This window comes from Neodiprion pinetum, chromosome 4 (genome assembly GCF_021155775.2).
Source record: "Neodiprion pinetum isolate iyNeoPine1 chromosome 4, iyNeoPine1.2, whole genome shotgun sequence".
Lineage (NCBI taxonomy): Eukaryota > Metazoa > Arthropoda > Insecta > Hymenoptera > Diprionidae > Neodiprion > Neodiprion pinetum.
Window position 1 is genome coordinate 41,471,276 of NC_060235.2, and position 27,815 is coordinate 41,499,090.

General features: G+C 44.1%; 1 protein-coding gene across 6 annotated transcripts in view; it reads left to right on the forward strand.

Moving 5' to 3' along the window:
* The window catches only part of LOC124216394 (GATA-binding factor C), a 116,358-nt gene extending 102,521 nt beyond the window's left edge, over positions 1–13,837 (forward strand). For 5 of the 6 annotated variants that reach the window (XM_069135523.1, XM_069135520.1, XM_069135525.1 and 2 more), the window contains exons 5-8: positions 489–626; positions 10,883–11,072; positions 11,173–11,378; positions 11,657–13,837. In XM_069135523.1, the coding sequence (XP_068991624.1) occupies positions 489–626; positions 10,883–11,072; positions 11,173–11,378; positions 11,657–11,683 (561 nt within the window). In that variant the 3' untranslated portion in view covers positions 11,684–13,837. The remainder of the gene's footprint in view (positions 1–488; positions 627–10,882; positions 11,073–11,172; positions 11,379–11,656) is intronic. The other variant, XM_069135524.1, reaches the window with a different exon arrangement.
* Positions 13,838–27,815: the final 13,978 nt, after the last annotated feature.

Here is a 27,815-nt window from a genome sequence, read left to right on the forward strand (position 1 = left end):
AAATGGGCCCGGAGCCAGGCGCTTTACTCTTCGAGTGAAACTGTCAGCTTGGCTTTTTGATCCTTGAAGCTTTTGACGGATTTTTATATAACATTCGCCCCGTTCTTCGCCCTCGAAATGCGTTTCTTGAACCACAGTGAATCGCATCTTTCTCGCCCCTCCCGATACCTTCTCCGTTTCTCTCGTACATATTCGTCGGCTTCCTTTTATACCTTTCTTTAAACTTATTTTGGTTGGTGCGCCCTTTTTCTCTCAAGTTCTTCTAGTCTTTGAGTTTTTTCGTTTTTTTTTTGAGAGAGAATCCTCTAATTTAACTCATGTCGGAGAATAACATTTTCTTTCTATGAGGGATCACATGGTAGCATAACTTAGGTAGCATAACTCGACTTACAATTAGTTTATCACCGCTTTGTGTCTATACGTGTAATGTACATTAAGCGACCGTTTTACGTATACAGGTGTGATATCTTTTTCTTTCTTTTCCAAAACTGTCCCTGCAGAGTGCTGCACGTAGGGCGGGCACGAGTTGCGCCAACTGTAAAACGGCCACGACGACATTATGGCGGAGGAACCAGGCTGGTGAGCCAGTTTGCAACGCGTGCGGACTGTACTACAAACTTCACAACGTGAGTAAAACATGACTTTTAACAATATTAAACCCATGAATTATCAAAACTTATCCCATCGATAAACCGAGTCGAAAGCGAAGCTCCAATTTTCCAAACGAGTCCATCGGTTTTCCGTAATGCCAGCAAAACGGAACAGCACAGAATTAGCTATCGTTGTTTAAACAGCCAAGGTTATTCGTAAATCGTTGCTTCGATGATCTCACGGTGAAGCAGAAGCGACAAGTATTCCTTTATCAGAATCACAGCGAGGGGGTGAAAGCCTTGCGAAAATAATTGACTGTCCCTCCGCGGCGACAATGGATCAGGATCTATACAAGGAGAGAGACACACTCGAGGTGCTGTTGTGTCAACATTGATGGGGCGTAGAGTTCCTCGAGGATGGAGCCGTGCTCAACGGCGTGTGACACAGGAAGCGTCGCCACTAGCGGCATCGGCGGTACTCTAGGACCAAGGATGGTGCAACGCTGCAGGCGGCGTCATTTTAGCCACTCGAGGCGTCCCTGCACCTCCGTGCCGCAGTTCAGGATCCGGTAAACGATGAAGCTTTCAGTTTTTGCCGACGATCGGCAAACAAGGGAGGCTATTTCACGATCGTTTGTTCGACTTGCGAACGGAAAACGGAAGTATTTTACGACGAGCTATTGACTGCATTCTGTCTGTTGCAACGCCGCCGCTCCCCTGGTTGATCGCTTCTCTTGGAACAGTTTTTTTCCCCCCCTCTCTTCTTTTTTTTCCTTCTTTCTTGTGCTTCTGTCCTACAGCTCGTCGAGGAGACTGCAGTTGCAGCGACAATTTAGGCTAGGACAATTCGAATTTCGGACGGAAAGACCCACCCGGGGTAAAAGGTTGCTTACAATAACGATTCTCCGCGGCATTATAATGGTAACGCGATACTTTCTAAACGATCCTTAAACGATCCCCCATGCCGCCTTTCATAAACGTCGCAGTTCGCTTTTCCGTAATGACACACCGGCTTCTGCGACAACCTTTTAAAATCAAACGACGCAACGATGTACAGGGGTATATCGTTTACGCAGGGCGGGTGCAAAACTAACAATGCGGAAAGAAAAATGTAACCGTTTGACCGAATGTTCCGAGTCGCAGCCGAAGAAGCAAACAAAAAAGAAATAAAAAGAAAAGAAGAAAAATGAAACAACGACGAACTATTCCAAGTTCATTTTTTCTTTCATCGTTTCGGAGTTCATTTTCAACGATCTCAGCTAAAAGATTATAACATTATTAATATACAAAGATGACAAATAACTGTAATTATAACGAGAATATCGCCGAGTGATTTCATCTGTGACGGTATAAAGGAAGAGAGAAAAAAACCATCAACAAAAATGGAACAGATGAAGAAAAAAACTTGGTGGACAAAGAAGAGAAAAAAAGAAAGAAAAACAAAACAACCAATTGAAAGAACAGATTACAGCGTATAGATAGTTGCGGTCGTTTGGTGGAGGTAGAGCCGAACGGACATGAGGTAGAGGGTTAATTTCTCGATGACGCTAATTGGGCTGCGCGTTTCCTCTCCGGTAGCAAGACATCCGTCACGCATTTAGACGTTGTCAGTGAGCGTTTGTCTCCCGATGCAGCGTCGAGAACAACGAACGGGTCTGTTTACCGGGGAAAGATTTCGAGTGCGGAGAGACGAGGTTTAGGTTTAGGTACACATTTAAGCGGGCCGCAGCCTCCCGTCGTTTACCCGCGCATTTAATCGTCCGTCAAAAATTTACGTCGGCTTTTTCCTGCAGCGCGTACATACGTCATATTGTATATATTCGTGTGTATATATGTATTTATATATTCGTGCATACCTATATCAAGCCACGATCTTATCCATCGGGGAAGATCGAATCTCATTCCAACCGCAACCGTTTTCACTTTATTATTAACCTATTTTTTCCCTTCCACCTTCGCCCTTCAACCCAACTTTTAATACGGTTGCTTTTTTTGTTCAATTCTATAAACAGTCGCTCATTTCCTCTTCTTTATTCTCTTCGGGATTAATTATCGCAGGTGGATGGGTTAACGAAAATGGATAGAATTGCGGGTACGCGGCATAATTATCTTAATCAACATTCTCGGTGTTTTTATCTGATATGTGCAATACATCGGTTTCTCTACAAACGACGAGATTCTTCGATCTCGACGATTCGTAGGTCAAATTTTCGATTGTCTGATTAATTCTAAATCGGACGAAAAATGTTTTTCAAGTCACATGAAAGTATAAATATCACACGAGTACCTGATAGACTTTTTTTTACTTAGAGCCCTCGATAGTCGCGTACATGCGAATTTCATCATGTGGTATCAAAAAACAAAAACCAAAAAAGGGTTCGAAACGGCGCGTGCGAACCAGAAGCTTTGGAGAGGGTTTAAGGACGAGTAAGGACGAAGGATAGGAATAAGGGGTGAGGATCGTCCGAGTATCGCCATCGCGTCGGTGGTTGGTTAGGGACGGCGAATAAAGCCCTGTGCAGGCCAGACACATTTCCTGGTAATCATTAATTAAGCAGAAGGCCTGCTCGGCCCTTCGCTGTACGGCTAAATGCTGATCCCCGCGCTTTCGCGCCGCGGAGTTTCTGCACACGGAGGCACGACGCACGGAAGAATGATAAATCACCCCTTTGGGATCTTCACCCTTCACCGTTTCGCCATTAGAATCTGGCCGATGACCCGAATAATTTTCAACCAACAGTCCGGGCATTCCACGGTGCCGTGAGAATATACGATAAAAAATTCACGCCGATCGGAGACAAGGTCTTCGGATTAGGAGATGATGTGGTAGTAGCTGGAATTGTGAACGTAGCAGCTGACATATTTTATCTCTGCTCTGTGAAGCGTTGGATCTAGGTATATCAACGTGTACGCTTACCTATGGAGGTGGTGGTAATGCCTGTCCGTAAGGAGATACAATATAATATAATATAATATAATATAATATAATATAAGTACACTTATAATGCGGGTATATACCAAATACGAAAGTCAAGCGCGACTCTATGAATCGTGAACAGGCTGGTCGCCGTTGACATTAAGCCGACATATTACAGTCTTGGGCTCAAAGCCTATCTATCTCCGAGAGTAGCAGGATATACGGACACGCACACAGTCCGCCGTATATACTACCTGAGATCTTGTCCCGCAGGTAGATGTACGCGTTTCCTTCACGCTCTTTTACGTCAACGTTTCTACGCATGTACATATATATACACAGCTCAGTATCCGCGTAGGTACGTCTAGCGTCTAGTCGACTAGCCTCCAGGGCCCGCAATGCTGGCACCACCAGTCTCTGGGCTCTTTGAAATACCCCGCGATTGATTGTGACCCTGCACTTCGAAGGCTGCTGCTGGTACGTTCGGTTCCCACCGCTGGTCTCGGGATGGACATGGGATTGCGGAGGAAAGAAATCTCCTCGCAGCCATCCAGCTGGACCATTTTTTTTCACTCCTAGATCCACCGCACGTGCCACTCTTCGTATCCAAAGTGAGCGCGGGCTTGCGGATGAAATTCCATAACTCGGGCCTCGACGATCTCGAATAGGTCTTCAGTCCAAAGAGGACGACGAGGTTCGTGCACGGAACGCAACAGCTTCGTCGAATTTCTCGACACGAGAGGAATAATTGTGCGAGTTGCGAAGATTGGTAGCTATACACACATAGCGGTTACACTCGAGGATGGAGAAGAATGAGAAGACGGAACTGAGAAGTCGAGGGACCGGAGAGCAGCTCGACAGATCTGGCGTCGTTAAGATAGAACCTCCGATAACATCCATTCCTATGCTCGTGCAAGTCGCGCCGAAATACAACAGACGCGCGCGATGCTAACGGGTGTCGAAAACGCAGTACAGAGACACTTGGACTCGCGGCTAAAGTTCCTCCTCGAATCGAGACCTTCATCTTCGACGTCGATTCAACATCCACGAAGTCCAATTCCGTCCTTCGGTTCATGCACTCCTGCAAGCACCTAAACTTGACTCGAGATACCTTCTCAAGAACTGATTGAGAGTAGGAAAAATCATACACCGTATTTTCTGACCACCTTCTCGATGTTCACCTCATCAATCAGGCAATTCGTGACTAAAGTCCGACATTGAGAATGTTGGGAAAGAAGTTCCCAGTGCTCGGTGCACTTTCCAGTTGTAATTGAAAATCAGTGTTCAGGTAAATCAGAGGACCTTATAGCCGTACCATCAGTAGCCATAGCCTCGGATTCTACGCAACGAATATGGCCGCCAGTGGTACGTTTATCCTACGCGATGAAAGGCAGGATCGATTAAGGCCATTTGGATCGAAGATGGTGAGCCGGAGTGCGTTTGGCGAGAACCGGACGATCGAAAGACCGACAATTCGGTTCGAACTTCGTTTTTGTCCGACTCCTACGCAGGGGATTATCCTGTTGCAGGCGGAACGAGACGACAAGTTGCGCAGCGAAGCATGTCGGATGTGGAGAAACGGTGACTGGACCGCTATGAAGAAGACGCGACCCGGTACACGAGGAGAGGCATGCACGCCAAGGAAACGGCCGAGCAGTATAATCCTAACGATCTTGCGATCCTTACCGCTGATTAGAGCGGCCGGCGACAGAAGCGTTTATATTTTTAGCGCAGTATATTTCGAGACTTGTGTTATACATATGTACGACTATATGTTATACGCACGGTCCGGCTGTTGTGACAGTTTTGACGGGTTCATTTTGAATTCCCCGCTCTCTCGATTATCTTCACAGCTATATACCCCTTTATACATTCACGCTTATTATGCCACCCCGACATATCCGTGCTACCTAACTAATTTGCAAACTTTTTATACAACCGTTCGGACACTCCCGGAGATTTGGAGATGGTGAATGTTTTCTCGTGTAAATAGCCGATCAGTTTCGCTTCGCAGATAGAACTCCGTTGGTGTTACGATGTTCCGAGTGAAATTGGAATCATTTCACGTTGTCTTCGGGACTAGAATAGTCGCATTTGTCCTTAATTGCAGTTTATATGCCTAGAAACTGAATTCTCTTCGTTCTACGAGCGTTTTGGTTGATGTGAAAATTCGACTCAAGTATATGGTCGTCGTTGAGACCAGTTTCCAGAACAAGGTTACACTGTAATTATGGAAAAATTGATCAACGCGTCGGCTAAACATTCCAAAAGTCTCCTAAAACGTTGGTATATAATTACTGAACTCCGTGACGAATCTACGCAATAAAACCCGATGAAAGGTGATTAAAAAATTTTAAACTCTTGTACAGTGTCCTAACAACTTTCTTCAATTATTGAAATTGGTTAATTTTTTTTTTAAAGGATTGGACTCGAACAAAGTTGGAGGTAATTATTTTCATTGATCAGACCTTCAATGTCCGTCTGAACAAGCGTTTCGCAATTTCAATGATCAAACTCAAAGATTCGAGGTCAATTAGGCTGATCTAACCTCGAAAAGGTTTTTGTGTAGAGCGGATAAGCATAAATGAAAATTTCTCGTTTTTATTACGTTTGATTGCTTTCATAGAATTGTCTGTAGTGACGGAATTTAATAATGGTTTTGAAAAACTGTTAATACACACGAGACGAAAGTTTGGATACTTCTACCATATTGATTCCCAGTTTTCAGGGCCACTCTAATTAACGTTTGGAAAATTTAGAGGTGCCTCTTTTACCGCAGGTCTCTCTCTCTTTCTCTTTCTCTCTCTCTCTCTCTATATATATATATATATACATGTACAACATCACTTTTGTAAATATAATATGCGAGGAATGCAGACTAATTAATTGCCGTCGTCTGTGACGTGCCGCATATTAGCTATGTACATAATTAGTGATCATATTTTTCAAAGCGATGGAAATTTTTCCGAAACTTTCTTTCCCTCGTCTTCATTCGCTGCAACATCCTCCTGCAGGGTTCAATTTCCCGAAATTAATAATTTCCCATAACGCCGCTCCGTTCGGAGATTGCTACTAGCGATAATAATTTACCGCGAGTTTCTGACGGAAGACGTCATCGCGGTTAAAAGATCCGGTGTTTCCCATGGTAAATCTCGTCTTGTCTAAAGTCCTCCTGTCCTCGGTCTCTTGCCGATATGATCTGAATTCGTCGCTCTAATGCTCGTTCCTCGATAAATATAGAAATACCAGAGGCGTGTTGGTCGCCATGCATCATGCGATGCTTCCATGAACGTACCTGCCATACGCGTCCAGAGCCATCGTTCGTTCGTTTTCGATCGGGACGAGATAAGCGCATGTAATTTTAGGACTTTCCTCACCCGCTGTTGCACACAACGAATACTTGGGTGCCTATCGCTACTGCTTGACTGACTCGTCGAAGCTTTTATCAACGCCCGAATCGCGGCTCGTGCCAAAACGTCTGCCGACTTCCTCGGGACGCGACCGGATGCGAAACGACCTCTAAAATCGTAATTTACTGATCCGAGATGGCACGTCGCGTGACTTCCGGTATTGAGACGGAATTTCTGCGCTCGGCTAATCGGCTCCGGTGTTACGGCTCACAAATATCCTCGACTATGCAGGGCTAAACGTCCCGGTGATGCGGAGGCCAATTCACGATCGGACGGATGCGCGAGGGCCGCCAAGGCGGCTTAATCGCTTCGTCGGCTTCTCTCTAAAGTGCTAATTTCTCTTATCTACTCAGTTTTATAATCGCTCGTTGTCTCGTTGTGTACGTATAGCTATAAGTTTTCTTACGTTTTACACTTCACCATTCGCCGTGGCTTAGAGCTGGCACTTTTCTCGATACGATACCATTTAATCATTCAAGATGACGAGCCGACGCTTCCGGTACCTGAATCAAAATTCACAACGGCACCATGACGCGCAATTATATTACCGCCAACTACACATACCAGCTATGCATACTCGTTCAACCGCTGATGTGTGCGCTTTGTCTGTGCACCAACTCTGATTGCTTCTAATTCATACTCCGACTCCTTATTGATGAAATCGTTTGTCGAATGAAGAGATCAGAGAAGATGTATCGAACCATGTTATATCAAATTATCAAAAGATAATCATGATTTTCTGTGTGAGAAAGAGAGAGAGAGAGAGAGAGAGAGCTGTTGGTAATCCGAGGGGGATGAGCTACACCCCATTAGCATGATCGGAATATGATTTAATCGCGTCTATGGAGGAAGTTGTAAAATGTTTTACGAAGAAACAGCGTAAAATTTGTGCCCCCAAGATCGTCGTCGTCTTGCAGGACAGTAATTGATATTCGTTTCACAGAGTATTATATAGGCATATACACATTCATCGATGTCTCTGCTCATTCAACTGCGGATGGACAAGCCGCCTCACCCGTGACGTAGACAACAAATACATTAAAGCGGCGTCAATGATCGACAGAAGGATCCACGGATCCCGACATACGCACGAGTGATGAATTCATTGAGGAATCGACTATAAGTCGAATTACGGGTTCGAAAAAACGTTGACCGTTGCAACTGATCGATTCCATTCATCTTCTTTGGTCTGATATGAATCGAGTTTTCGCGAAATGAAAAAACGTCCGGTAAATCGCATCGGGAAACTTTCGGTTTCAATTTTGTTGCACACTTTTTCCTTTGCCAATAAAAAACGAAAATACCGAGCCTTGTAATCCTGCATGCAGAGAACGTTGATCTCCAGGTTCTTGCGTCGTGTGTGACCACATCCATCTGCTGGTCGTCAACCGACGGCATTGGCAGGTCCTTTTGTTTACCAAGCCTTCTGCCTTGCATTTATCTTCTCTGTTTTTTCAACGCACATCGCACTTTCGGACTTACGTACACTCGAGATCGATCCATTCCCTATTAACGATATAACCCATCTTATTGTATTCAAATTTCGCCTCGCCATCCCGCGTGTTCTGCAAAACGTTATCGAAACCTTTGAGCTTGGGTATACATGCTGAAGGGTTCTGTCTTACGTCTCTCGAATTTGCGGCTGGACATCGATATTTTCATTTTGATCGACGTTAAGAAGTTCAACTGTATAAGTGCTGGTCAAGATTGCTGATTTGAGTAATCTCAATAATTCCTGTTACGTAGTGAACTGTCAGGATATGATTTACTTATCGACTTGATGGAGTTTTGATCATAATTTTCAATAGCGGTGACTCATGACGAAACAACGTGGAAATTGAACACTTCGTCGGTCGCCAAAGCTGCGTGTAAGAAGGATGGTCTCCGGCGTTAAGCGAGATGTGCAGTCAGCGGTGGAGCTGAAGTTTAATTCGTGAAATTTGGTCAATTGCATAATTCCGAAAAGTGTCATTGACCGTCTGGCACTCGGGTGGTTCAGGGTTGGGTGAAACGGAGTTGGAAAAAAACCGAAAAAACGATGAGAGGAGTGGGAAAGGGAGGAGAGAAGAGGAGGAAGAGAACGGAACCCGATGTTCAGTACCAGGAACCTCTTTTCCTACGTTGTCAGTTGCCTCACGTCTCGCCTCGCCGACTACAAAGCAGAAAGCCCGCCCGCAACGCGTTTACCCTCAACGACACACGCGTGTCCCTCTCTCTCTCTCTCCATCTCTCTCCCGATTCTCCCCCACTGTCGCGTCGTATGTAGGTACATACCTTCTTATTTCGCGGTTGAAATATCATCATCGTTGAGCATGTGCGTACATCGCCACACCGCACGAACACATCCGTCGTATAAATTGCTCGAAATCTTCCTACGGTCGCTTCGACGATGACGTTTAATGTAACCCACTCTCGGTGTTTTACCGCCGCTGCGAAGCGGGGAATTCGCCTCGTGCATGTCGATTTGCTAATTGTAACCGACTATGATACCAGGAATCTGAGAGATTTCTTAATTGCGTCGGACGTCGTTGTCTGCAGTCTCCGTGTCAACTGGCTACAGTTCATTCTGTCAGTTGTACCCGGTCTTCTTCGTTCCCTTGCTATCATCGACCGCGTTTTCTCGAATTTACACTCTGACGTGAGGACAAATTCACAAATTAGGTCATTTAAACTGTTTACAAATCATTGGATTTGAAAGTTCACTGCTTTGTTTCGTTAGCATCGGACTCCAAACCTCAGCACCTCTTAGTACCAATAGAAAAATTGTCGAAACACGGCAATTCTGCGGAAAAAATATCGCGGTTAAGCCATAGGACGTACAATAACCGTGACTGATGTATAAAATGAATCCATTCGTCGCCGCGTCTGCAGACGTTGTAATAACGAGAAACGAAAGGCGGAGTAGATCGTTGTTGCAGGTAGGTAAGCATATCGACCTATTAAGTATCGGATATTCCTCGTCGCGTTGTAGGTACCCAAGATTATTCTCTACGAGGTACATTGAAACGGCGTGGTGTGTTGGGTATAAAGTCGAAGCGTGACTAGAGAACCTCTCTCGAGATGCAGGCGCATTGCGTCAGCGTCTCATTGTTTCAGCACTGTCTGTAATATATCCTTGGGTAATATCTCTCACCCCGGCTTAGCTCACTCATGGATCGTATACTCGTACACCTAATGCCCGACACAAATATACCCACAGTGACACGTCAATCCCGTTTCTTCTACTCCGACGTCCTCGAACATGACGCAGAAGATTCACTCCGGGACTTCCCAAGGCGAGATGAGAGGATTTTCGAACCTCAAGGCCAATCCCAAGCCGAGGCTTTGCAGGAATCTTGCCAACTGCGCCAGTCCATGACAAAATTACTTTCATGTTTTCTCGAATCCAATAGCAGTGCGAATACTTTATCCAATTGGCGGTGTTGGGCTTCATAAATATCCACCGATCCTAGTCGAGTGTAATTTGGAAAAAAGTACGGGGTTGAAAGGTCGTTCACCTCGGGGTGCAGGCCAGATTGTCGGATAATTTTTTCCGCGTCTGCAGCGTTTTCTTTCTCGTTAGGTAGTCTTGGAGCGTATTTTCCACACGTCAAGACGGGGTGCTGCGGGGGTGTTTTTTCCTCCGCTGGTTAGTTCGGGTGCGTTTCGCTGTCTTCTATTTTTCCAGGTTTTTGCCCTTGGGAGACCTACGTTTTTGCGCCACCGTCACCGGCGTCAGTAGACACGCGTTTTCTCTGTCTAGTCCCGATAGTCCCCGTCCCCGTCTGGAGCTCGTCTAGCCTTTGGAACACCCTGCATCTTCAGACTTTAGTCTTCGACTAGCGGCCGGTCTATTTTTACCCAAGTGACACTTCGTGTAGAGAGCTGGTGGATTCGACTCGCAGAATTCTGATGGATATCCGCGGAAAGCCCTGCTTAGGTATAGTCAAACCAACCTCAAAGAGTATTTTCCTTTATTATTTCAGGTGAACCGACCACTGACGATGAAGAAAGAGGGAATACAGACGCGGAATCGAAAGCTGTCGTCGAAGAGTAAAAAGAAGAAGGCTGGCGGGTGTCTCGGCCTCGGTGGCGTCATGGGGGACATGATCAAGGCCGGGGGCCACCTCGACCTCGACAACAAGCCGTTCCACTCCGGATTCGGATCGCCGATGGGTGAGTATCACCGCTCCAGAGTTTTCAAATTCCTTCTTGTCTCCTAGGTACACTTCGCACGCCGAGTTTGACCGTCCTTTCGAACGCTCTATATTTGCAGGCACGTCACAGCATCATCACTCGATGCATCCCGCGATGCAACACTACATGTATCACACGGGGGTTGGAGTCACGGGGGGACTTCACCAGGGCTTTGCTCCACCTCCGGCACCACCGCCGATTCATCCTCATTCCCATTCGCATTCCCACTCACACCACATGGCCAGTCTTCAGGGTCTCCAGTTGGCCGCTACCACGAATGCCATGGTGAGTCGATTTCAGGGTTCTTCTTTGTCCTTCGAATCATCCGGGCCTTTATTCTTTACGATCGGAGTTTACTGTCACGCGACGAAGTCATTCGTGTGGATAGAATCAAAAACTTACATCCGCACAATAGATCGATCCGTCGTTTTGAATGTCGACGTATTTGGTTCAGAGACCAATTTCACAAAAATCTGGACAACAGTCTTCAAAGTCGGAGAGTTCATTCCTCGCCGAGTCAAATGGAGGCAGTCGACATTTTATTTTCCTATTCTCTATTTCAGACCGGGTGGAGAACAGAGTACACATGAATCGCGAATGGCGATTGATGCAGGACGCAGCCCACCACTCTGACACAAGCTTTCTAAAACTACGTATGACGATTGAAAGATAATGTTGTTTTTCGTTTGTTTCTTTTTTCATCATAAAAAAAAAAAATCTTTTACACAATCCCAGCAGAAGGAATATTATTTACGTAAACTATAGCCAAACAGTGGATAAAGTAAATGAATGAATAAGTAATTTTATCGAGCTAAAAAAAAAGAAATTGTGACACGCAGGTGTGGAAACTGCGGAATTATTTTGTACATATGTATAGTATAAATATAGGGCCTAGCGCCCCGGCCCCAAGTACAAACGAAGTCAGCTATTGTATCGAGTCTTATATTTGTAAATAGTGAGATATAAAGTTAATATGGTATAAAGTATATGATAAGTATGAATATTCGCATCGTTGAAAGCTTCGTCGAGTGTCGAGGTGAGTATGTACAGTACGTGCAGATCCTTTACTGAACACCGTCGCCTCGAAAGGCGCGCACCTTATCGCGACTTTGAGGGCATGAAGCCCGAAGGTTGTGCGTAATTACAGGAATTTCACGATGCGACGTTGCACTTTAGAAGTGAACTATTTGTATGAACTAGTTTATAAATTTTAAGTATCGTGCAATTTTAAGTTATAATGCAATTGTTACGTACGGTCGGCCGTTCGTCGAACTAAAGTCAACGGCCATCTTGGCTCCGCGTTATCGACTGGATTCGGCAAAATTTGCCTCGTAACGAGAGACGAAAATTCCTGACTCCGTCGTGGAATATCCCAGGTGGATATTCAGGGTGTTGAAAACAGAACACCGACACAGATTTTGCTCTGCAAGCAGCATATGGCGATTGGTTTCAGTTCCAGGAGAATCCCTCCGCGCCCACAGCGGTCGTACGTATTCGTGTGTTGTACCGTCTAGTGATAAAAATGCTCTTGGCGGTTACGATTAATTGCAACAAATCGCGAAGGCTGATGATGTATGACTCAAGGTACATAATTATCATGCGTATATAATATAATGAAATGAATAGTTACCGCCAAGTAGCGTATACATATATATGTATATATACATATACATACATATATATATATATATATATATATATAGTTTATAGTCAACGGAGAATTGTAAATTTTGTATCTTCAAGATTCTGTATCGTTATACATACATACATATATTATATATGTATATGTATATATACACAATACTTACAAAAAGTAAATAATCATAATATTGGTAACAATAAAATCCGTAGCAGTAACAAGAACATCAACAAGAACAACAATAACAGTAACAACCATAATGTTAATATATTGATTAAATTATCGTGCGATAATTATTATTATTATACATGCGTATAGATATAACTTTAATACATATACACATATATGTGTGAATGAAGGGAAGTAATTGTGCATAAATAGAATTTAATTGAAATAATAACTAGGTAGTCAGAGTATTAAATATATTATTATAATATGATATAACTCTCTTTTGAGTTGAGACCACATTGTGATTTTCGATTTTAGAGTTTACTTACTCTATTATAGTGTAATTAAATTACTGATTGAAATTCTATGTCAATAAAAAAAAAAAAAAAAAAAAAATGAAGGGAAATATATACATACATATATATACATATATATACATATGTATATAAATATATATATGATTGTGTCGTTGTTGAAGGAAAATTATGACGAACTCACTGGGTGAAAATTGAAAAGTAAAACAAAATATCCACGAACGATTCTGTAACGTATAGACAATTGAAGCCGTTGCGATTTTCCAAAGGACTGAAGTGTTGTAGAATTTTTGAAAATCGTAACACCGGAATTTGATACGAATCTATACACATGCGCATACATATGCATACACGTGTGTGTGTGCGTGTATATATATATATATATATCTGTTGAGGGAAAAAAATATAGTGAAATGGAAACAGATTGAAAAAGAGGGGAAAAAAAGAAACCAACAATATGCATACATATATATAAATATATATGTGTGGGTCTGTGTGTGTATGTATGTGTGTGCGTGTCTGTGGTGTGTGTGTGTCTACATAGTATTACTAGAAATTAGACTGTAGACTGTATAAAAATACGATTTTTAAATGAAAATAAAAGATTCACCGTATATACCATACATATATATTAAATATATATACATATATTACATATATATATATACATATATATATATATATATGTATACATCGAGAAAGAAAAAAAGAAGAAATTGAATAAGAAATTAAATCAAATTTTAAAAAACTTGAGATTGCGAGTGTGTAATGAAAGGCGACACGGTGTAAATGTATGTAAAATATTATTGTAAAAAAGTTTTAACTTAAAATAAATTAAATGATAAATCATACCACTTCAATTAAAAATTTTTTACATTACTATGACAACGATAATCTTCTCTTTTTCAACTCAATATCAATTCCGCAGAACGCTGAATCGGCTAATCCGCGCTCGCTGGCCATGATTTAACAGATCCTGTACATGTTTTTCACTCATCCAGAACAAGCCATGTAAAGTTAAACGATTAATTGACCGCATGCTGTGCAGTTCGTTCGTCCCGACTTTCCTTGCCATTCGCTGAATGGATGGTTTGTAAAAAAGGATGACTGACAGCTGGAACAGCGCGTGTAAGTTTATAAAGAATGTATTAATGCACCGCAACCGATCGTGTGACGGCAAATAACGAATAGAATTTATGCAACGTTAATTATTCGCCTGTATTGTTTGCGAGGTAATTTTTTTTATTTTCTTTCTTTTTTTTTTGTTCATCTCGTAACATCTACGAATAACCTCATCCTGCGTGTGAAAAATAACCGTCATACATCATCATAAGTATAATAACTTTTCAGTGGTATTACTACAAGTCTTTTTTCACATGTGTATAAATATGTATATATGTATATATATATATACATATTTTTTTTTTTATTTTGTCTTAGAGTCATCGAGTGAAGATCGATCATTTATTACATTATTATATCCTTGATCGAATAACTAAACATATTCAATTTTGCTAGCTGTCACTCTCGAATTACCTAATCTTCCGCCCAAGGTACGGGATTTGGTTTTTTCGAATCTACAAATAGAGCTGCGAAATCAGGAAGAAGACAAAAAATAATTATACGCTACGGTGTATTGATTTTTACCTTTTCATCTACGAGTAAAGCGTGACTGAATAGTGTGAGACCGGAAGGGACCAATATTCAAAGTAAAATCGGATTGATTTTAGCGTTACGTAAAGACGTTTGTCTTGTCTTTTTTTTCATCTTCTCTCTCCGCAACCACATCGACGCAACAGGATGTAGCTATCCAAGCCATCCGCTGTTACACTGACATTTAATACGCGACCGATCACGCGAGAGTCTGCATCGTTACTTTCGAATATTTCGTTAACTATTTCTAATTACTTCTGCGCAGTCGAGGTAGCCAGATATCAATTTATCTAGATCAGCATCGATCTCTCATCGAATTAAAATATACCGCAGAGCGTGGAAGCTGATCTCTTCGTACCGAAAACATATGCTTCAGGGTGATAATAAATGGGCTTTATGGTTCTCGTTAAATTTATGTGTAATTTGCGTTCAGACACGGTTGAAATTGCGTGAAGAATGGCGCGAAAAGTTGTCAAATCAAGTTCGATTTTTACTGCTAGGTAACCCGGAGTATTTATCCAATTTACTGTGACCAGTGGATGTATATATAGATCAAAAAAAAAAAAAAAACCTGCGGTCAGATACGTAAAAGTTTATTGTATTTTGAACTGCAGAACTGGAGGTACGATGACCGATGGAATTTGGTTGCATATTCCGGTTGATCGTAGAAGCAGATAGTCGGTTTAACTGGGCCACAACATCCAGCCGTATCCAGAGTAACGATTGCAGAGTGTATTACATACACAAGTATTACAGACACGCGGTTAGTATTTACACATACGCTGGGTATTCACATGATGTTTATTTACTCCGTATGGATGGGATATTGACGAGGGTAGATCACGATAAAACACGAAGCTCGTCCTCTCTCCGCGTGTTCGTGACGCGGTCGCTGCTGAAGTGAAATATAAAAAAAAAAAAATCTATCGCGAAGCAGAAAAGTTAATCCGAATCCTGAGGGGTCTCCTGCAGTTAGGGATCGTCGAATACTGCGTTCGCCACCGAGTTGTTCCTCTCATTTCACGGTGAATTTAATTTCGAGGCAAACCTAAGTCCGGACAGCTGTCGGTCAGAGGGCGACCCGCGAACTCGGGAGAAAAAAGACCGAAATCCAAATGGTGACCGGGATTTGTCTAATCCCGCTGGGATCGGTCACCAAGGACCTCGACTTTCCGACTAACGCAACGGAAGAAACGGAGAAGATCTCGTCCCTGCATCATCTGAGAAGCACACGGCGAACCTGCAGAAGGCAATGTTTCGATTGCTTGGATCTATCTAAGAATAAGCTCGACGAGCGCAATATGGATCACTTGACTTCGGAGAATTGCCGACTTTTTAAAGGTCCTCCTTTTTTTTTATCGCACAACGAAGACAGTGCGGGAGGCACTCAGAGTTGACGGTAAGCTGGGCGTCAAGCCGTCGAATGAGAGTCCGGTGATAAATACGACGACTCCAGGGGGTGGAGGTTCACCGAGTGGAAGACCCGCCGGATGGCACTCGATCACTGCCTAGAAGCGAGTCACTTCTACCGGACAAATCCCTCACGTATCGGGCAGGGGTCAAGGATGGGGTCAGCGTCACGTGGAGTGTGAAACTGGGGATTAAGGTGCCCGCGCCTTGTAGCGGAGCCAATAAATGTGTATGCCTGTACATGCGTCGAATCAATCGCGGGGCTCAGGGACCGATAGAAATGCTCGGCTCCTTTTCATCCCCCGGTGTACGAGGCGAGAAGAAAGCGAGCGAACAGAAGAAAACAACAGACCGAGAATCGTTCTGGTTCAAAGCAGCTGACGACTTTGGTTTCTACGTACATAGATATAACCTTTCATTGGCGATGCGACTCGGCTGGACGCAACAGCATCTTTACAATCGAGATCCAGCCGAGGCCTGAAGTCGATTCTCGGTTTCTGGTGCCTGGGATGACGGATACGGGAATCTAGGCGAGGTCGTTATTGAGTCAAGTGCCTGTCGCGTGATACCGTCAATTTTAAATCACGAATCACGTCCCGGCGTTAGACGTGCCAAACGAAAGTGCCGTAACGAGATATGCGTGATTCGATGTTTTCTGCTTCCTTATCTCTCGTCAGGTCTGAATCATTGCAGTAGTTTACGACCTCATCATCTGCAGTGATGTTCTTGCAGCAACGCAGCCGTCACTTACGATTAGTTTTCTCAGTTCTTCGAACCGACCACCTCCTGCAAATACTAGCGAATAAGAAATCCAGTAAGTGAAAACAATTTGCTGAATCCTCAAGAAAGTAACTGATCGTCAAGTTTATTTTCACCTCGCTTCAGGGACTAGAGCAATGAAAACGTCTCTCTTCTTTTCACGACTGACAAACATTCTCACGGGTTTTCTCCGCGTTAGAAGTGACGGCGTCGTCCGCGGATTGCGTTCTGAATTCGATCGATATATCAGAGAAACTATTTCCACCGCATCCTAATACACCGTAGAGAATCGGTGTTAGGTACCTAACCCGTGTTTTCTCATTGGCAAAGCCACTCGTGTCACAGAATTTGAATTCCGTACCATTCGCGTCCGAGTACGCGATGTGACCAAAGCCCATCGCCGATTGTGTCGGAACATTTACCGACCCACACAACGGCTGAACGTTAGTTCTCGATACCGTGCTGTGATCCAGATTTCTAATAACCAGATTGGACCTGACGCGATGTTAATGCGCTGACATATGCGCCGGGAGCTTTTTTCACGCGAAGGAAAACTCCCCGAGGTTCGAATCGGCTGTAGTAAGTGATCAGGAGTCGTCGTGACGTCGAATCAACGTCGTCGATATTCCGTGTGGTTCACCATACTTGTAGAACTCGCCATTAGTGAGTCTCATGCGGAATGGGCTTCGTGGGCGTTGGAAACGAGCCACCTGCTGACGCCGCGCTTCGCTGGATTTGAATTCACATAACGTAAGCCTTATAAGTTCGAAGCGTGTCCCACGGACATCAGAAGAGCCGCGCTTCTTCGAAACGCAAACCTAGCCACTCGCCGCAAGGCTGCTCGGTCGTCAGGCTTGCCATTAGTAGTACAAGCCACCATTAATTCGCCCATCGATTTGACGAAAGCATCACGCGTCGCTCGATTCAGTTCCTCTACTACCAGATGACTGAAGACTTTCATGCCAAGACGAAACTTTCCCAACGCGTGCTATGCGCGTCCTCCGAGCTGATCAAGCCCATCGATGATCAAGGTGAAACAGCACTTGCCATGGCCGATGCTCGCATACCGATGGAATCGATCAGGCCCCGATCAGACCTCCTAGATCCAATCCTAGCGCCGGTGCCATCGGCCGTTACTGGGCCCAAGGACTTGGCCGAGCTGACCAGGCGCTAGAGGTGCTCGGCAGGGGGTGGCCTCAGGTGTTAAAATTTTAATACGTGGACACGAGACTCGCGAGTCAGCCACGTCCGGAGTGGGAGGAGGTCGAGGATTGAGGGTTAGGTGTTACGGCGGACTCATCGACGTGAGAACCAACCTGTCACCCACCCAATCGACGCGACCAAGAGAACAGTGGTCTTCAATCGGTCCCACCGCCACTTCATTGGCCGGAATAAGTACTGAGCGAGGAGGAATCGGCCAGAAATCAGCAAAGATGCCGTACCGATTATTCGCGAAATGAGGAGCAAGCACGAGCAAGTCGAAGACTAGCTCCAAGGTGTTCGAAGTCGATCAGGAAACTACAAGAACGTTTTGTACCAGTCCAAAGTTGCGTCCAAAGCAATTTGGAGACCAGCTCCGAGGTGTTCGATGAATTTGAGTGGTGGTTCTGGATGGGGTACCTGGCGGTAGTGTTTGGGGATCACTGGTTCGGGTTGGAGGAGCTTATTTCGCTGGTTAATCACCGCGAGGTTTCGGCGCGAAGAAGGGAGGCCTGGGCCGGTGAAGTGCAGCGCTGTGAAGAGAGGTGAAACCAATCCTGACCGTGGTCCGGCTAGTCATACGGGTCCGGCTGTTGGCTTGGCGCTTGGGCAAACGCATATCCAGGACGTGGTGTTGTGTCAAGTCATTGTTGCCTCATAACGCTCGGACGCCCCACTCAAGGAGAACCCATCTCTCAGCTCGAAACACCCCCATCTCGCCCCCCAGAGATACGATAGACCTAATCATTCGACAATTATAATTTGTTTCCTCAATGGCCATTGTCCGGCCTTTTGATGCTCCTCTTTCGCGTCGTTTTTTTTTCCAACGTTTTCGTTTCTGCTTTCTTTTTGCCTCTCTTGACGCCGTGCGGCACAGGCGGACACTCTCTCCGGGGAACCTCTTCTGTGGTCGCCTTCGCCCAAAAACAGGTATGTGGAAACGGTGATCATGGTGGTTGGAGTCAATTGAATGGTAGAAATAAACACACTTGCGATATTTTCTATCGGTAGTTACTAAAACTATCTCTCTAGCCTGTCAAACATTCGATTCAACGTCGATACAGTGAGGGTTACGAAAGTGGCGCGTCCTCAGCACTTACAATTTTTCATTTCGTCGCAGCCTGCCAAGGCAGAGGGTTTTGAGGTATAGTAGCGAAGAATTAACCTGGGGTGAAAATGCTTCCCCTCCTATAACTCCCGGGCTGGTTGACAAAGGGAAGATTACTGGCCAAAATGAAACCACTTGAATCGGCATTGGCCTATTCACGTAACAGGATCGAATTGGAGTGCAGGTTTGTCGGAGGTAAAGGAAAAAATAAAATAGCTGCGAAATTATAGGTGGTGGAAATCTGAAGAGCAAACAGGAAGAGGCGGTAGGGATGGGGATCAATTCAGACGCAGGAAATCGCTTTAGAACCATTTTCAAATCGGTTTTTCCGTACACGTTTTTGTCCCGGTCGGTTATACGAGCGGTCCATGCGGCTGAAGTGGTACGATCCATTCATGCGGTATTACGAACTTGTGTGCATAGGATTACCGGTTTCATTCGCAACAGTTAATCCTGGAGAATGCCAGGGAGGAGGATGAGGAGGAGAGAGTCGCTGCTTCGTCTGCAGGGCTACAGTTGTGTTTGCAAATAAGATTTTGCGGTTGGTCAAATTCGTCGCAAAGTTACACAATACACACTCTCCGGTGATCTCAGATTACCTGCAGCAGATCATGCGCTCGATGTCGTATGGATTTCTCAAACTTCTTACGCGGTACAAAACTCCAAATGATACACTTCTCGACCTGAGTTGTAATCAATGAGGATTTGCAAACAGCTGAGGACGAAGCGAGCCGAATGACCCTGAGTTCCGAGCATTGTAAAAAACGGTGGTCCCGAAATTGTCTGGTGTGGACATTTTCGTAATTCAACATAACAGATGGTGTCAGATAGTAGCAGTTTCGCTGCTGAGTAAAATTCCATTTAAAATGTAAAATGGAAAATAGGTATTTAAAATGATTTATAAAATGCAAAATTGTTTACATAATGAAATCATTTTTATATCGCATGTGTAATTTTTGTTTCTCATTTTTATTTCACTCAATGTATGCGGTATTCGCTTTCAGGGGCAACTGCTTCTCGAACGTGTCATGCTTCTCATTCCGGGTCGCATGATCATAGAACCATAGGAAAACAATCGTTCCACCGTTTGAGATGACGGCAAAGGCGTATTCTTCTTGACACTGCTGGGTGAAACGCTTCAACGGATCTACTTAAAGCGGAAAATGGTTACTTTGAGAAAATTTAAAATGTTCACTGCAAAAGGCGATTTACATTTCAAATGAAACTATTTCGAATATTTCCCAGCAGTGGTTAGTTTGACACGAGATTGTAAGGTACAGAAGTCCACGCGGCATCCGTCTTACACCAAGGTTGAAAATCTTGGTCCGTTTTCAGGTCCGAGGTCGTTGAATTCGGTGCATCTCGAGATGAAGTTCGCGCCTATAAAGACATCGCGGGATGTTCAAGTCCCGCGTAGGCGTTCGAGGTGGCTGACTGGGTAAGAGTCGAGGCAGAAATGAACCGGCAAGAAGTGATCCTGCAGCAGGACAACCCGCTAGTTAGGATCTCGTAAAGTCGCGACGTAAATTACCCGTAGCCGTTCGAAACGGGGAGTGTTTGCGATGACCCTCCTCCCGTCGACGCCCTCGCGTTCATCTCCCCCTTTTTCATCCTCAGCAGCTTGCGCCGAGAGGCTCACCTCGCAGCAACTCCTGCAAGTTGAGAAAGAAACCGCTAAACGAACCGCTTAACCTTCTGCCTGCGCGACTGGAACCTGCTGCAGCCGAAAAGGGGGAACTTCGGGATGTGCTTACCTGTGTACCTCGGTAAATATTGTTTATTGAGACGCTAGGGGAAAAGGTATTAATGTCCGATTTGAGCGGTGTGGGTACACGCCCTCTGCTCGAAACGCGCCTTCTTCAGCGTTGCGAAATTCGCTCCACAGTTTCGAGCTACGGCGAAAATTTTCTGACAAGAAAGGATAGGTGAAGATTCTTGCCAGAACTGTTAGTCACGATTCCCTCAAAAAAAGATTTCCCAAGTCGGGAATGTTCCGAGCAAATCTAAACCAAATTGACCACCTTCACCTGGTATCAGGACCAAATAACTGATACAAAAATAAATTGTAAAAGATAATTCAGATGAGATTAACTCATGACAAAAACAACCTAATCGAATAATATGAAGACAAAAAATAATACGAATAACTAATTATATATACCAATCATTGCTTTTATTAACTATAGTATTTTGATCATTAAATGTAATACCTTAATTATGAATTGTTTATTTTTGTGACAGGTTATTTTTAAATGAGTTATCTTTTACACGTTATTGTTGCGTGAGTTATTGAGGTCGGACCCCGTCCCCTGCTTTTTTCCAAACTTTTTTCCTTGACAAATCTTGACCACTTGGTAACGATTGAATAATAACCCGAGAGTTACATAATCATAATATAGGAAATGAAATGGGTATATAAAATAATTTATTACACCAGCCTCTTTGGTGTATTTTTTGGCTCCTATTGGCCGATGTTTTTACCTTTTCTAGCACTTTTGTTATTATCATAATAATAATCCTGATTTTGGTCTTTTATTCTTGACGTTGTCCCCCTCCCCCATTTTATTTTTTTTCTTTACTTTTCATTCTGCTGTTTTGCTCGGGTTTTTTTTCGCCCATCATGGAATAATCGAATAAGATTGATGAGGACGAGATGACTGGCGATCCTTGACCGACTATACACCACGATTCCTTCCTCTTTTGTACGTTAAAGACGGCACGGGTACAGTCACGATGGACTTTAGCATCGGAACGTCGATGCGCCCGGTCATCCGCAGGTACGCACCGATTCCTCCTGCGGTATAGAGACCGTCATGTCTCACATGACGCGCGGAACATCGCCATTTTACGCTTTGTTATTCCTTACCCCTAAATCTAAATCTCCGCTATTTTCTCGCCCAAGCTTAGAGAGGATGCGGTAGGCAGAATAGTTTGAGGAAACTCGCAAGAACAGATAGAATAATCCGCAGGAATGGAGTAAAATTTTGATTTTCACGAAGATAACTCGCTGGTTATAAAAAATCGTGAATCCTTGTATAAGTATTTACTTGGTCGGAAGGGTGGGAGAAATTTATCGACGTTCGCGTTTATAACCTCGGTTAATGTTCTTTCGAGGAGTAGCTACATACCAACCTGGTTAAGCTTAGCTGAGATGGATCCGTCAGAGTAAAGGGGCCCCGAATTTAATGTGTGCTCTGTTGTTTTAACTACCGGTACCGGCGGAGATAACCTGAACGACATTTTGAGCGGCCGGGGCTCCGATCAGTTCACACGAGGCGAGTCGAGATGAAAAGGGGCCCGGGGCCCGGATTGAAGAAGCTACGAGCAGAACCCCTAGCGGGCAACAACAAGCAGCCAGAAAAATGGATGGGCTGCTAACCGTGCCACCCATGGAGCCACCCATGGAGATGCCAGTCCCGGCGTCATTTCATCTTTTATTTATCAAACCGGAGCCCAGCTCGAGAATCCCCGGCCGCGCCGTCAATGTTTTTAATCACCGACTCTTAACTAGGTGTTAAATTCTATTACACTACTTATTATACGAGTTTCAGGTCTGAAAACTTGCGGGCTTGGATAACTCGCTGCGAAATATCTACGAAATGTGCGAATAATTACATTTTTCCAAATATTTCGAGACTTCGACCAGTTAAGGCGAGGCTCCAGTCAGTTCTTACCGACTGAGTAGAATGTTACCTATTTTCATTATTATATCGAAGTCCATGCGGTACTTGTGCAAAAATACCGCAGTCAACGCTATTTTACACACAACGCTGATCGAAACGAGCCAAATACTTTTTGGCTTCAAAATAATTCCATGAAATGTGTTACTGCAATAAGTGGATTATAATACGAATACGTTTCTTTGCATTATTGTTGAGTGAAAGAAAATATTTTTTTGTGGACAATTGTATTCGTCATTGCATGTATAATAGAATTACGCGAACTGCGGTATTTTGATATCAGTGACGCGTAAGGTTTGATGACGGTAAAAATAAGTTACATTTAACTCTGTCGGTAAAGATACTGACCTTAGTATCCTCTTACTTCAAATTATCCAAACAATTCAAGTCTTCGATTCATTCGAATTATTCAAAAATTGGAACTGCTCGGTTAAATTCGATTCGACGCTATTCGCGCACCCCTATTTTTATCCCTTCTCGCCCCGTCAGCGTAATGCGATTATTAAATAGATTATAGATTCAAAATCAATATGGGCAGATAAGCGATCCCATTACACGCATCGCCGCCTTTCAGCCCCGGATTGGCTGCGGAGGATTCTCGCGCAATTTTCCACCGACTGACCACAGCCTCCCCCCCTCTCTTAACCGGGTGGGATCACTGGATCATCGCGCTGATCTTCACCGAAATCTATCTCGCGGGGTCAAGCTCTCGCTAAGAAGTGCCGGTGCCGTGGCTTCGCCGTCGAACGAACCCCCATAAAGCTCTACGGGATTTTCTCGTGAACGTGTAAGTGGTACAGATATACGTATAACCGGCGGTCAGTGAAAGCTCCCCCCTGCCCTTTGGCTACCTCTATTCCAGAGAACGACTTACTTTTCTCGAAGTCTTCTCTTTTTCACATTCGTTTTTCACCCAACAACTTCCTAGCCGACGCCCCATGCTGCGGCAGTTAAAGTCGATCCAACAATTACACGATTCCCGATAAAGGTGTTAAACTCGTTGAATTTCCTGGGGGACATTGATAAATTGAAAAATATTTTACACTTTGTTACTCGGAAGGTTCCGTAAAAAATTTCGACCCTCACTGTACGATACATCATTAACTGTAAATTTTGAAGTTTTCGTAGCATCGAGAGTACCTAAAAACGGTCCAAAGGAACAAAATCCAAAAGCACGCGTCTGGTGTTTTTATCGCGAAAACACAAGAGGCGAACATTAACGAGCGTCAATTCCGCAGGGAGGCTATGCAGGGTGCAGCATGGCAATTTCAGCTCCGCTACGGGGTAATTCGTTTGATCGGGGGACGCGGATTTACTATCAAATAAAATCGTCGGATAGGGCGTCGTCGTTCTGACCGGTTGCCGTAAATCCCGGCGGCCGGTTCACTTCGTCAGACTTTGAGCGTATACCGGAGAAGCTGGCGCGGGTCAACGAGGGGCGACGTGTCGTGGCGGACAAATGTCCGGATACCGGGACTGGAAGCAATGCGTCTTCCGGGGACGAACGGCGAGCACCTCGAGCTGCAGGACGCGTGCAGCCGTGCCTTCCTCGAGGTCTTCACACCCCGGCGATGTCCGAGGGCGCAAAAACTGCCCGCGGAAGAGAAGAGGATAAAAGTGCGGAGGAGAGGAGAGGAGAGGAGGGAGAAAATTAACTACGGAAACCGGGGTTCGTTCGATTACACGCCGAGATTTGAACCTACGTGAGAAAAATTTCGAGCAGCGCTTACGAGGCGGTCGTCTTGACTATTTTCGTTTTTTACCACATCCGAAATATGTGCTTCTAGGTACTAAATGGAAATTGGTTCTGTGTAGAATGTAATTAAAAGGTCTGGGATATGTCGGTGTTTGATTTTCACGAAGCTTGGAAGGACGGGACTCTGCATGGAGGGAAAAAAATGAGCGGACTTTATTGAAATTTGCAGAAGAAGAGAGACACGTCAAAGTTTTTGACAAAAAATACCAATGTTAACTATATTTTTTACTATAAATGTAGCAGACTTTATTCATACAGTGGTTTTTTCACTGACTTTAAAGTAAATTCTGCATATTATGAAATATATTTTACCAAAAAAATGTGATGTTTACCTTTTTTCCTGCAGTTTTCAGTAAAATCTGCTCTTTTATTTCTTCCGCGTATCCTTCGAACCGAACGTAATCGAAATATTTTTAGACTGACGCGAGTCGGAGAAAAAATGTCTATATATACGTAACTAATAAGTAAGAAAATTATGTATAATTCATAAGAGTGAACAGCCTAAACACGCTTTTTGATTTCGGAATCGTTCGTCTTTCCTAGCTTCTTGATTTTTCGAATTTGTTCTTTTGCTTGTTCTTGAATTGTACGACTACCTCTTGGAATGAAATTATAAAATGGCTCGAGCAAGGACAAATGTGTAAGTTTCGTTAGGTTTTCCGACATATTGATTCTGATCACTTTGGTAATATTGCACTAACCATAAAATACAATATCGACAGCAATAATCCCACTGAATGATAACTTGTACGTCAAATTTTCAAGTAGCGTAAACAATATTTGCAACGATTATATAATACATCCATTTAACTAGGATTTTCTAATAACAGTTACAACAACGAATGAAATTTTCCTCGATGCGGTAGCGCTTTGGTGGTTAAAACTCGGGCGGAGCAGCTAAGAGCAATAAACTTCGGTGGTTCTAGTCCTATTCGTAACCCGCTGGCAGTCGGCCACCCCTTTATATGGGGGTTTGTAAAACAATGGCTGGTTTATGGCGTCCAGAGTCCGGCAGAATGAGAAAGAGAGACAGTATCGAGCTGAGGGAAAAGAAATCGTCGCGGCTGACACACAGGTGGACTCGACGCCGTCGCGGCCAGGCGACTGTGAATATTTACTACCCAATAATCGTTAAAGGCGAGGTACGAACTCGACCGAACTCTCAACCGCAAATGTCGGACTCAAGTGAATCTTATATCGCTCTCTGGGACACTCCGTTTTCTCCGACAAATGCAGCTTCCATTCGGGAACCAGTTATTTAAAAGCCACTATGCATTGCAGGTCGAGACCGTCGCCTCGCCTCAATGCAGTTCCAATCCTTTGTCGAGTGAATTCGATCTTCGAATTGAATTTCGGCGAGCTCAACCTCGCGGATCAAAGGATATTTTCTACAACTCGGATGGTACAAGTTCCGTAATTTAGAACTGAGAAGTCAAGCTTCGAAAGTTCACTTATTTTAATATTCCAAGAGGAGTACCGATGTTGCAATTCCAGAAATGCACCAAGGAACATGGCAGTTGTTGTATTATAGTTGCTTAAAAATTTTAGTAACATTGGTATCGTTAGTGGATTAGGGTTAAATATGATTTGAATTGCATCAAAATATAATTACTATACTTTTCACGGTTGTGGTGGAAAATAAAAATAGTTCAGGACTGTGTAGTAACCACAAATTATGGAATCTCATGATTGCGAGCACATTGGTACAGGTAGAAACTGAAGCATGGCTGGGTTTTACTCATAATTCCATTCTTTCACGTTTCATTGGAGGTTTTTATCGTGTATCATCCCTCGGATGTCGGGAATTCTTGACAAGGCAAAAAGAGTCGAGTTTCGTGATTTGAGGTGAGCTCGCAAAGTCGAGTCGAACTTGAGAATTCTTTAATTATTAGTATTAGCCGGTCACGTGACTGGCGGTGCTTAAGCTCAAGTTAAGCTGGGACATTATTTCACCAAGTTCCGGCGTTAGAGACACGCGTTGCGTCGCCCAGTGGCCGAGGGTCAGCGAGTTCATTGCGGCGGAATAAATCCCCCGGAAATAATAAAAGGAGGAAGAAGAAAGAGCCGGAGAAATAAATTTTTGACGCTGCTTTCTTACGGCTCGAGGTACTAAAATTTACCTCGAAGACTGCGGAGGTTCGATCCCTCTTTTGCAGAGCCTGCAGCTAGCCGTTGGTCAGCCGTTGTTGGTTGTCTGACCAATGTGTTAATCAAGAGGAACAACACTCGGATATGAATTCAATCTACATTTTACACAGCCGGAATAAGAACCAGGTGAGTTTTGAGGCATTGGCGTTAGGAGGATCGCTGGTATACCAACCGCAGAGGACACCTTTCACTCGTAATTGGACTGCCCAGGCATCCGAACGTTTAGATATTTAGATAGCGGTAGGTTTATAGCTTCATTGGTCGGTGTAAAAAACCGCGCGGGAGCATCTCGGCCTGCAGCACCTGTCCGAAAAAACCGCCGGCTATGAGATTACACGGGAATTAAGCGATCGCTTCAAATACCGATCACGCATTGTCAACCATTCGACGAACCTGCGACCAATCGTCTTCACTATGGAGGGTAGAGGTACGGAAGTATCCGCAGAATAGCGGAAACATAAGACAGCGCTACTGCAGCAAAAGTTTCACAACGCACCAATCAAATTGTGACCTTTATCGGTTATAAGCGCCATTATGTTGACTTGTTGAACCAGTATTCGCTACTTTCTGGCTAACACTTTTTCGGTTGAAACCCATATGAGATACTTCTCCTTACCTTCACCTTTCATAGTCTTTACTCATTCTAGACAAACCCTGAATTTGCACGCTACGCCGAAGGGAGCTACCGAGGTTGGTAGGTCAGGAATCAAGGTTTTTTAGCAATTTTATAACTAGATCTCGTGATAAAAGTAGGTACCAAAAGGTATCGCCTTTCGACTCATTCAACCTCCTCAAACGTTCCTCGACCCCTTGAATTCACCCCCGGGAAAAGGGTTGGGAGGTCAACAGAGTGGCTGAAAAATTGTCGAGGAGCTGCTTGTTTCTCA